The sequence below is a fragment of the Parasteatoda tepidariorum genome, chromosome 5 (genome assembly GCF_982258835.1).
Source record: "Parasteatoda tepidariorum strain Cologne lab strain chromosome 5, Ptep-v5.0, whole genome shotgun sequence".
NCBI lineage: Eukaryota > Metazoa > Arthropoda > Arachnida > Araneae > Theridiidae > Parasteatoda > Parasteatoda tepidariorum.
In genome coordinates this window covers 100,271,843-100,284,282 of record NC_141759.1, presented here as the reverse complement: position 1 = coordinate 100,284,282, position 12,440 = coordinate 100,271,843, and the positions used below count along the sequence as shown (strand labels likewise).

Here is a 12,440-nt window from a genome sequence, read left to right as displayed (position 1 = left end):
ATATAGCGCTTTTAAAATCGGAAACTGAAATAACCAGAGAGCATCAGCTGCGGCAATCTCATACTATTAAGCTAGGCAGAAGTGAGTAGTCTTTGTCGATAGATCTCTATTTTAGTACTTTGTCGAAAGCGCTTTTTTTTCACGAATTTATATATTACGAATAGCCGACCAGTCTGTGTAGGGGGCAGGGAACTGTCCTTGCATCAGAAAGGTTCTGGGTTCGAATCCCGGGCAAGGCATGGATGTTTCTTTCCCTCTATCTGTGTTCTATGTCCTTTCTCCTTTGTGTGTGAATGTGACCCGCCCTATAAACGGGTTGTGGTAGTGTGACGTGGGCGACGCTGTTCCACCGCCGTGGCTTCGCCACAGGTGCCCACTGGGTAACGAAAAGAGAATTAGCAGTTCTGGCACTTTCTGTGGCCAATGGACAATAGCTCCAAGTGCCCGCCATTAAAAAAAAACACATATATATATATATATATATATTACGAATTTATTTGACGATTTTTGATTTATATCACGAACTATACTATAGCACATTTCTAATAGGTTTAACGAGTTACATGCCATTTATTTGAACTCAAATTTATTTTAATGACTTAGTATTTACTAAAAAGATGTAATTTTTTTTAAAAAAAAAGCTTTTATATGGATTTGAATGATTGTTTCGAATTCTTAGAACTTTGAGCATTTGCAATGTACCTAAGTTAGTAGCGAGCGAAGCAAACCATATAAGATTGCGTAGGAATTTTGCGGGGCGTTAGCGAGCAGGGGGAGCAGCCCACTAGTACGTTAATATTTTCCTTTATTCATAAATTAATGTTCGCATTGTATACACTTATTAATTAATAATTCTTGCATTCTATGTATGCATGATTTAAAACAGTTCATGGCGTAATTATTAGACGCTCTATAAGATTCTATGTAAAATCTTAATTATCAGGTGATACTATACACAGCTTCATTGTTTTTACGATACTGAAACCGGTTTGCACTTGTTTATGGTCGTGTATCAATGGGTTAAATTAGATAATATAAATTCGACGATATATAATATAAATTTGGTAATAGGATAAATTAGACGATATATTATATAAATATAGAATATTTATTATATCAGGTGTTATATTAGTATAGTATAATAATTTTATTATTATTCTATACTAAATTATTAGACTCACAGTAGTTTTTTAACAATGTTTTACACGAGTTTATTTGCAATACCTTTTATATTTAAACATGAATGTTATGGGTTTTAATCAGGAGATTTTTTACATACTTCCTAATTGTATTTATTTTTAACGTATTACATTACAATGTTAACCCATTGATACAAGAGTGTCAACAAGTTCAAACCGGTTTCAGCCGTGTAAAAACAACAAAGCTGTATAGTATCATCTGATAATGAAGATTTTACACAGAATCTTATTGTGCGTCTAATAATTTGGCTGTATCTAGCATTACATATTCATATACACACGTATACACACAATTGCGTATACACACAATTTAATAACATTTGAACTGTGTATATACATAAGTTGTGCGTTTATAAATTAAAATAATGTTTTCATAGAGTTGATTCATAATGTATATTCACGAGTTAAAATAATTTGGTCATTTCACGGTCATGATTCTTCCACTATGCATTCCCGGATTGCCTCAATATTTCCTTGGGAGGCGTGGTGGCTCAGGGGTAGAGCGTCCGCCTTCCAATGAGGTGAACCGGGTTCAAATCCCAACCGTGGCTGGCTGATACGAATTCCGCATCCAGCTTGCACCGACCACAGTGCTGAGGTGAAATATCCTTAGAGGTCGATGGATCATGGGATGGAGTCTACTTGCCATCAGACTAAACGTGTGGGGTTTTCACGGTTTTATGCGAGTTAGTTCCCTCAAAAAGTCCTCCATGCAGGGCCGTTTTATCCATTAGGCACTGTAGGCAACTGCCTAGGGGCCCCGCCACGTTCAGGGGCCCTGTGCTACAGAGAAAAAAATTGACAATGTTTCTTAAACAGTAAAAATTTAATTCGAAATTTCAATGACGATTGTCTTGCTCTGTACATTACATCGACGCTATTTTAGTACATTTCTGAACGCATTCCAAATTAGATATTAATATTATGGTAGTTAGTTCATATATAACGCAGTAATATAATCGCAAGCAATTTTATCGGGTTAATTTTAACGCCGACTAATCAGATGACTATACAGCAAGAGCAGCTTTTTTAACACAACATGCTTGAAAAACGAAACTTTTCCAAATTGAAATTAATTAAAAACTGTCTTCGTTCAACTATGTCTCAAAACCGTTTAAATTCATTGGCCATAATGGCAATTGAAGATGATGTATTGGAAAAGGTTAACTTTCAGGATGTCTTGAACGATTTTGTAACAAAAAAAGTTAGAAGAGTTAATATTTAAGCTTATTGTATGATTTTTTTAAGTGCATATATTAATTACTTATATTCCTTTCGTTTGATTCAATATTTTTATTGAATAATGTGATAATATACCTATGTAGTAAAAAACAGCGTAATTATGAATAAAGTGTTGTGTTAGCGAAAAAATATATTAGGAAGTTAGAAGACGGTAGGGGGGGCGAGACGAGCATTGCCTAGGGGCCGCGACATGCATAAGCCGGCCCTGCCTCCATGGAGGCAAAATTTTGATCCTGGAGCTACCTTGTCTTCTGAAATGGGTTCAAAAGTACAAGGCTATTGTGTTGAATAGTCGTAGTCGTAAACCCAAAATTGAGTCGGCTGTTCAACGACGGTTATAATATAAAATAAAGAAATATTTCTTTGAATGACATCAATGGTTGCCTCAACGCGACCTGGTTTAATGCCCACTACGAGATAATGATGTTTGCATTGTATGCATTTATAAGTTAAAATAATGTTTTGAATGCTTTGATAAATAATGTATTTTCACGATTTACACTACTTTGTTCACCTCACGGTCATGACCTTTCCACCATGCAGACTGCCTCTACATTTACTTTGGAGGATTTCAATGGTTGCCTCAGAAGACCTGGTATAATGCTAATCTGCCTTCCACCACGAGTTGTTTGCATTTGTTTGCATTCATGAGTTTGCATATTGTGTATATGTTTTCGTGAATGACAGAAATCCAGAGAATGCATGTCGACTTTCACCGGTAGATGCAAACAATCCCATAGTCGCTTTGTTGAATGTCAGAAATATTTGTTGCATCTGATTTATTATTAATTTATTCGTTAATATTAGTATTATATTGATTCGGTATTTAAATATCTATTGAGGATGGATTAAGAGAAACATCAGTGTTCGAAGTACCGGGCAGTGGCACTGAACCTTAAAAAACATCACTGTAGGATATACCGGGCAAATGTATACTGGAAAATAACACTGAATCATAAAAAACATCATTGTAGGGTATGAAAATATTTACCCCGAACTGCCCCAATTCAGGGCATACGGGTAAATGTTTATTAAAAACCAAGAAAAAAACATTAAAGAACATAAAATGCATAAAATACAAAAGTCATATGACAACAACCCGCAAACTTTGCGTGCGAGCAATACACTTGAACAAAATTACCTATCTACAATTAGTCAGAATATTAAATCTTTAAGAAAACATGACCAATATATCTGGCATGTATGTTGACCAGACCCTAAAATATGGATTAAAAGCACAGTTAAATTTAAAACACCAGCAATATTAGAAGCAAAATGAAATATAAATTGCCATTCCAGGTCAACAGACCCTTATATTGAGGCAATCAAATGGCCTAAAATTTAAGAACTAATCATCGGGCAAATTGCCTATTAAGGAAACAATTAAACGAGTTACAAATAGTAAAATCACCGAAAATAGTGTTGAGATAGTAAAAGTGGTGTGAATGACGAGGACAGTTCAAATCCAACCTATGAACACCATGGGATTTAAAAATTTTTAAAGTCACTAAAAGTTCAGTTTAAAGGATAGTCATCCTGGCTAAAAATCAAAATCGCGAGAAAATTAGAGTTGACTCAGGAGAAATGGAAACGCTGATCCATACGGTAGTTGGACGGCCAGAGTTAGTAAACAGTGGGTTTAATGTATCTTCCAAAGTTGTTTTGATAATGTCTTTGATGATTGATCTGCAGGATCATTGTAGGGTATACCGGGCAGTGGCACTTAACTAGACCTAGTATATATTTCGGATATTTACCAAAGCAGCTATGTATGTGTTTGTTATCTTTCACCGGTGGAAGTCAGCAACCACCCATTTCTGCCATTCACAGTAACATATACATATAGAGTGTGTATTCACATTATGCTTGCATACTTTTTAAATATTGATTAACTTTACTTACTTAATTGTATCCTCTTTGCTGGCTTCAAAGAAAAAAAGAATTTATTTAAAATCGTTCTAGATAGTACGAACTTACGACTACATTACAGTTTTTATTTAAGCAGGCTTAATTCATCTTTGCTCTTGTTCCTTTCACTGTTCGATTTTTTTAAAATATATTAAAGCCCCCTTCCTGCACGTTATCGCTTACCATTCAATTAATTCGACCCATAAAACTTTGATTTATTTAGTTTTTAAAGTATAAATCTCCTACAATCTGGAAATAGCAACAGCAATTAATAATAAACGCTTTGTTCTTGAACTGTTATGACGTCATTGGAGCAGCCCTTCAATTGGGTACTTGAACTAAATCGTGACACCCACACATGTGATAAAAGACGTCAGTGATAGCTCATCTTCTATAAGCAAACTGGTGTGTTAAAGTTGAGCTAAGTTTTTCCACGTGAGCTAGAATGTTAATTAACGTGAGGTTAATTAAATACAACTCCGTATCACACATAGAATTAGTTATATTTGTCTACGTTTTTTATTTAACTTAGAGTTATTATTTGATTTTGTATTTTATTCTTCCCTTAATAGAGTTTTTGTTTGTTTACCTGGCAACTTCGAGTTTGTTTATGTCCTACATGACATCACGCCTGTCTTTGTGTTAAGTAAGAAATATGTAATGAAAGAATTGAAATCTTTGCGAAGGAATCTTTGTGAAAGAATATAAAATGTGTCACCTAAGCGAATTGATACTAGGCGGGTTTGGCTTACTCGAAGTAGAATGGAAAGAACAGTTGCTAATGTTAACAAAAGCCACGTTTCAACAAACCATTCTCTTTGCTGCCCTGGGTATCTAGAAACATTAACTAAGTCCTCGTGTGTTGATCATTGAGCTGATCTAGCTTAATGAATAAAAATTAAAGTATTGAAGAGCGTACAATAAACTTATTTTTACAATTGGAAGAATTGCATGTTAACAAACGATACATTTGAAATAATGAAACAGAATCACCTAAAGTCTTATTCAAAATATTGTAGAAAATCAACAGAATATTTTACTGTACAAGCAATGATGGGACAGTGTCTATTAATTGTAGTTTGTGTGAACCATAAGACAATCAACGAGGACAATGGGAAGGTTAAAAAATATGGAATAAATCTCACAGTTTTGGTGTATACCAAAATAGAGCTATAAGATAAAAATTATCACTGATGCTATTTTTAAAATATGTGAAAAACTGAATAGCTTCTAGTAAAATTTAAAACAATGACTAACATCAATCAGAAACTTCCATTTCATTTTTTGCCCATCCCTATTTAATTAATGAATTAATATTAAAAAAAAATTAAAGTCAATTAATACTGAGATCAACGAAGAAAAATTTTATTTTAGTTGCTTTTTATTAAATATTTACAAATTTTTCTCCCATGTAAAATTAAAATTAATTAATTAAATTTAATTAACGAATTAATGTTTGAAAAAACATCAATTGTCATCCATTACAAGTTTAAAAAAATTGTATTTGAACTTGAGTGGATAAATAAAAAGTATTTTATTAACGATTGAAAATTTGAACAAGATAAAATTTGAACAAGAGTGTGAACTAATAGTAGGATTTGAAAAAAAACAATACGCTCCAGTGTAAATTTCAAGTACGATAGACTCATGCGTATTATTTTCATTGATCATTTGACCAGTAATTGAGTACTTACATTTCTTTGGTTTCCTTCTTGATTTCAAGACTCCAATTACTAAAATCGATGCAACAATGGAAAGTGTCACAAGACCCACAAGAACAGGACTCAAAGACAGTTTTATTTCCGTTGCTGAAAGAAAGTTTTTAATTTATACATAATTTATACATATGCGCAAAAAATTAAACGCAAAACCCTGAATAACTTTTGATCAAATCATCGGATTTTCACGTACAAGGACTTATTGGGCTCTTATGTGATGGCGTATGCAGAGTAATACATATATAGATAACTGCTTATGATAGCAAATGACAATTTAAGAAAATAACTTAAATTCACATATTTACAGCTTGCTTATTATCAATAAATGGAATACAATTTTTATCACAACAAAAGAAGCTTTTTTAATATTCTTAATTCTTTTATTGTATTATTGCATTTCCACTCACTGAGTTGAAAACATTAAAAATTCAAATAAACTAAATCGTGTTTATGTCTACCCTACAGACTCAATGGTTCGAAGCAGTGATCTCAAATAAGCTAATTAATTTCTGCAAATGATATTTATTATTTATGATATTATTAATGACATTTATAAGCTAATTAGTTTTATCAAATGAAAAGTTAAGAATTCAGACACAGAAGCGTACTTTCTCTGAATAAACATACCCTTTCTTCAAAAGATGATTTTTTATCTTCAAAATATTGAGGGGTAGCCAAGATCTGAAAAAAAAGGATCCCAATAGTTTGGGCAGAAAAATGGTCCAAAGTTTGGTGGACCCTTTAATGCTAATTTTACTAGTTGCATATTTCATTATATGAAAAATTTGTAAGTTCATTGAAAAAATTTTGAACATGATTATAAAATTCACTTATCTAAAGATGTAAAATATAATATTTAAGAATTATTTATTATTCTTATTATTTCACTTAATATTATTTTTAAAAACATTTAAATGCAAGGTTTACATTTTTTACATTAACTTTAAATAACGTAATTTTAAACCGCAAAATACAAAATTTAAGGCCAATTGGTCAAAAAGTTCCTGAGAAACTGAATTTTAAATAGTACACGATGTCTGGTCGATACGAATTCCGCACCCACCTAGCATCGACCACAGTGGTGACGTAAAATATCTTCTGACTAATCATGGGTTAGAGTCATCTCGCCGTCAGTCTAACCCTGGGAAGTTTTCCTCACCATGTAACACAAATGCGGGTTAGTTCATTTAAGAAGTCTTCCAAGAAGGCAAATTTTTGCCAATGTTTTATCTAGGTGTTCCCTTGTCTTCTGGATTGGGTTCAAGATTACAAGGCTACCGAGTTGAACACTAGTAGTAGTAAAGCAAAAAACTAGATGCTCTCTTCAACGACGACTATAATATACTATCGGAGATGTAAAGTAATTAGTCATGCAAAGTAATTAAGAAACTAATTTGTCCTTTCATATTTTTAATGATTGACGTGGAGTTTCAGGGGACTGAGAACTTGCTTTCCAAGGAGGTGACCTGGGTTCAAATCGCAGCGATGGTTAGAATTCGATTTCCGCCCTCTGTTCGCAGCTACCGCAGTGCTGATGCAAAAATATCCTCAGTGGTAGATGGATCACGGGTTAGAGTCCCCTTACCGTAAGGCTAACCTTGGGGGATTTCGGGGTTTTCCTCTCCATGTAACGCAAATGCGTGTTCGTTCCATCAAAAAAGTCCACCACGAAGGCAAATTTATATCAATAATTGTTCCTGGAGTTCTCTTGTCTTCTGGTTTGGGTCCGAAATTAGTATTCATGAACCCAAAAAATTGGGTCGGCTGTTCAAAGACGGTTATAAAATAAAAAAATGTTTCAACTGCCGCACTGAATCTCCTATAATAGCCTTTATAACTTAACTACTTGTCCGCTGAAATAAGCCAAATTTACCTTTTTCATAAGTTTGACCAGAAAAAAGAACTTTTTTTCAAGAAATATTTTACGTTAATAAAATTTCGACGAAATAGTATTAAAAGCTCACCGATTTGTGGAAAAGCTATTGAAGGCGTTTCACAGCAAATAAGAACAGTCCGCAAAATAATTAACTTTTATTAATTAACTTTCGTATTAATGATCGCATTTTCTCTTACTACGTCTGAATGATTTGAAAATACGCTAATTATTCAGTTGCACACTGAAAAGCGTTCTTTCTTTAAAACATTTATTTAACTTTTTTGGGAATTACGGGCAGTAGTCGTTGAAAATTACTAAAAATTACGGGCAGTAGCCGTTGTCTGGAAATCAGTTTCAGCAAGAGAGCTATCGAAAGTTTTGATCGCTTAATATTAATTTCCCGTCATGTGTATTAAATCCTACCTGGGAAATATTTTAAGCAAATGACGCGCAATAACTACATTCGTTCATCCGAAGATAATTTCATGTAAAAAATAATTTTTATTATTTTTAACCATTTTATTTAACAATTTCCGTTGCAGTATAGATATTCTTGCAATACTAGTACAACCGATGTTACAAACCACTAAAAATGTATAACTAATTGATTTTAAAAGTTCATTGACCACTTATTCTTTGATTAACGAAAGACAAAAGTATGTCAATTCGCTTAGAATACGCTGATGTTCTGAGTGATAAGAATTTTGATTCGTTGTTCAGGAAATGCTAAATAAGGATCGAAAAAAGTATGGAATTGTAAGATACACCAACTTTTATACCATTTGAAACTGCTTAATTTTATGGAATAGTGGAACCGTATAAATTGTTTCTGATGAAAGATCTTTCATTAAAGTTAAATTTCTAAAATTCTATTTCTCAAGAACTATTCGACCGATTTCTTTCAAATTTTGCGTTTCGTCATTTAAAATTACATAATTCACAATTATGCAAAAATTTGCAAACCTATCTATGCCAAATTTCTACGAACCATATTAAATTTATAAAAAAAAAAAAATTAAAGGTAAGAAAAAAAAAACTTCAAAATTTTTTTTGTTAAAATTTTTTTTTTTTGCTTTTTCGAAATTTGGTAACATGAATAGAGTATTTGATCAGTTAAATTTTAAAAACATATAAGAAAATGTAATTACATTAATCGTTATTTTGATTATGTAGGGAATATATGAATATGATATATTGATAATATTAGAATAACATTACATAAGAAATTATAGAAAAAAAATTGGTTTGAGCACTAAAGCAATAGTCAACTTACTCAGATTCCACTACATAGGGATGGAACCGTGAACTTAAAACAGCTCTCACGCGACAAACGCTCAAAATTCGGTGAGCTTATTACAGCTCTCACCACAAGCACTCAACATCTGGTGAACTTAACACAGCTCTCCCGGTCTTCCGCGAATACGGCAGATAATTGTATTAGTTCATGGAATTCTATCTGTGATAAAATTCTGGTAGGGGAACATTGTGGCGTAACTACCGCTACGATTGTTCAACATCATCTCACTATTATGCAAGACATGCTATCTCGATTCAATATTGGGGTATCTTTTGATAGATAAAGGTTGACATTGTAATTGCATTTCCCACAAATTTAGCGTCGATTTCCCCCACAATTTTAATGCTCTAATGATGCCATTATCCCTGTGGCGAAAGTTTTTCAAGCTATCTGCGACTAAACTCTCTAACACTGATATCTTTCTGCAAGATATTTTTAATAGTAACAAACATATATGTTACAAAATTAAAATAACAAAAGCTCTGTGTTAACCAAAAAAACTATATAATTTAAAAGCTATGTAATGTAATAATTTATTATTCTAATATTATGGGTGATATTCTCGCATTTTGTGGGAGGAGGGGGCGTAAATTATTTCCTTCGTCACATTTTTTAAATAATCATGACAATAAAAAAATAATTGAAAATCATGAAATCCTCAGTAGTAATTGCCGAAAAATCACGCAAATCGGGCTCCTCAAATGCGTGTTTCGTTTCTAGATTAGGTTGTTGTGATCAATAATATTGTATAAAGAATATCGGATTTAAAAACTATGGAGAAATCAATAGCAATAGCTGCCAAAGATTCGATAGAATCATTCTCTTAAAAAGTAAATACTCAAATGCACGATTCGAATTTTCATATTGTATGAAATATATCGGGCTATTTCAAATCCACGCGAAAATTAATATCAGTATTTGCCGAAAATACTATCAAAACGATTTATCGGTTCGCGATGCTATCGTGGTACATTAGCGCGTCAAAAAGTGATTATCTAAATCAGTGTTTCCCAAAGTGTGGTACGCGTACCCCCAGGGGTACGGGGACAGTTTAGGCTGGGGAAGCGCTCTTATGTGAAATATCTTGCAACAAACGAAAATTTCAAAAAATTTTATTTAAAAACATAGCTAGCCATGAAAGTTTACGATTATGTATTTTTCTAATGGCTATTTTTTGCAGAGTTAACAGTTAATAATGAGTGGTGTCAACGACCAGTTGTGATTTTTAACTTTTGTGCAATTGTTTTATAGTAAAAAATACATTCATTTTTTATTAGTAGTACACAGCGTTATGAGAAATTTAGAAAGGGTACAAATTCTTTCTCTAAGAACTCTGTAACGTTCTGCGACAATGTCGCCGTGTCGCTGCGATTTTGCAACGGGAGCTGACTCTTTAAAGCTACTCTTACTGACTCTTTAAAGCTTACTTTTTAGTTACTCTTTATGACTCTTTAAAAATTATTACCGCGTGCACACTTCGGTATGACTCCATTATATCAACTATTCCATTATAGCGACTTCGCACAAAGTCCCGTTTGCTATTCAATTGTATTCATTCTTTTTGTGAAATGTCAGCCCCCATGGATGGTTAATTTTCTACTTAAAACATGTTGTTACAGCGAAGTTATCTTGTCTCATGTTATTTACAGAAAAGGGAATTCCGAACCAGCATGTATTTTCTTCCTTTGGCGTATTGTATTAAATAGTTAAAGAGCATGAAAAAAATTACGCTATTATAAATTTTCTTTTACTTATTGAAGTTAAGCATTGCTTTGTTAATATTCATGGGTATTTTGTGCTCTGAACGTCGTTTTATTTATTACGCATTGGCAAAATGCGTGTTGTTTTGGGTTTGATGGCGACCTCACACTTTTCAACTTTTTTCCAGAGTAATAGTAAATAGTGCGCACGCGTCGCTATGGCGACCGCTGCTGTTTTTCTTTTCATTTTCACTAGCAGGCATTTTTAATGTATTTACATAATAATAATTTTAAGTATTTTTTATACTCTTTTTTATTATTAACGTATAATTACTAGCTTGACGGTGATTTTAATATAAATATGAATATTGAAGAAGGAAGGTGACGTCTTGAAACACGTACATAAGGCAGGATATAAAAATCAATCAGACGAGACACATCAATTGAGACAATTTTTGCAATCCATGATATTGAAATGTTGTGGCGTATGACGGAGTCAATCCAGAAAGAAAAAGCATTTGACCTATGGGTACCTCACACTTTTGGGTAACCTTGTTTCTTGGGATATTCATCCACTTTTAGATGCACCTGGATAATTTGTTCTAAATTTTTTTTCCGCACATGCGCTGTATAAAGCAACTACTTCAATTACTCTTATCTGGCGCAGTTTTTATTATTATTTTTTTAATTTTAAAGCAATAATTTCGTTATCAGTTTAAAATTGATTCAAACGCTTTGTTTAATTTTTTTTTAAATATTTAAGCTATAGCAAAAAAAGGCACTAGACCTAGTATATATTTCGGACATTTACCAAAGGTCTAGTCATGCTAGGTCTGGTTAAGTGCCATTGCCCGGTATACATTTGCCCGGTATATCCTACACTGATGTTTTTCTTAAGGTCAAATGCCATTGCCCGGTATACATTTGCCCGATATATCCTACACTGATGTTTTTTTACGGTCAAGTGCCACTGTCCGGTATACATTTGCCCGGTATACCCTACACTAATGTTTTTTTATGGTCAAGTGCCACTGCCTGGTATACATTTGCCCGGGATACCCTACACTGATGTTTTTTTAAGGTCAAGTGCCACTGTCTGGTATACATTTGCCCGGTATACCCTATACTGATGTTTGTTCTAATCTATCGTCAGTAAGGCTTAAAATATCGAATAAATGTAATTATATCCACGAATAAAGTAATATCAAATCGGATGTAAGAAATATTTCGGAAATTCACCAAAGCGACTAATTTGATTGTGAACATTCACAGGTAAAAGTCAACAACCACCGATTTCAATCATTCACAGTAACATGCACATCATTTACATAATAACTTCAGGACCATTTCAAGGGCATGAAGATCTCACGCACCCATATAAAATTCTATCCCATGTGCAAGTACTGTCCTCATTTGTAACTAACTCCTGACCATGTTTTTGACTGCCAGGCTATTATCGGCTCCCTCTTTCAACTTGGAGCACCTCCCATCGAAATTCTC

At 33.2% G+C, this 12,440-nt stretch overlaps 1 protein-coding gene across 1 annotated transcript in view; it reads right to left on the bottom strand.

Annotated features, from left to right (window-relative positions):
- LOC107441370 (protein turtle homolog B) overlaps positions 1–12,440 on the bottom strand; it is a 139,330-nt gene that overhangs the window by 9,429 nt on the left and 117,461 nt on the right. The window contains exons 10-11 of the mRNA XM_087164627.1: positions 6,044–6,157; positions 4,344–4,365 (exon numbers count right to left, since the gene is read on the bottom strand). Of these exons, the coding sequence (XP_087020753.1) occupies positions 4,344–4,365; positions 6,044–6,157 (136 nt within the window). The remainder of the gene's footprint in view (positions 1–4,343; positions 4,366–6,043; positions 6,158–12,440) is intronic.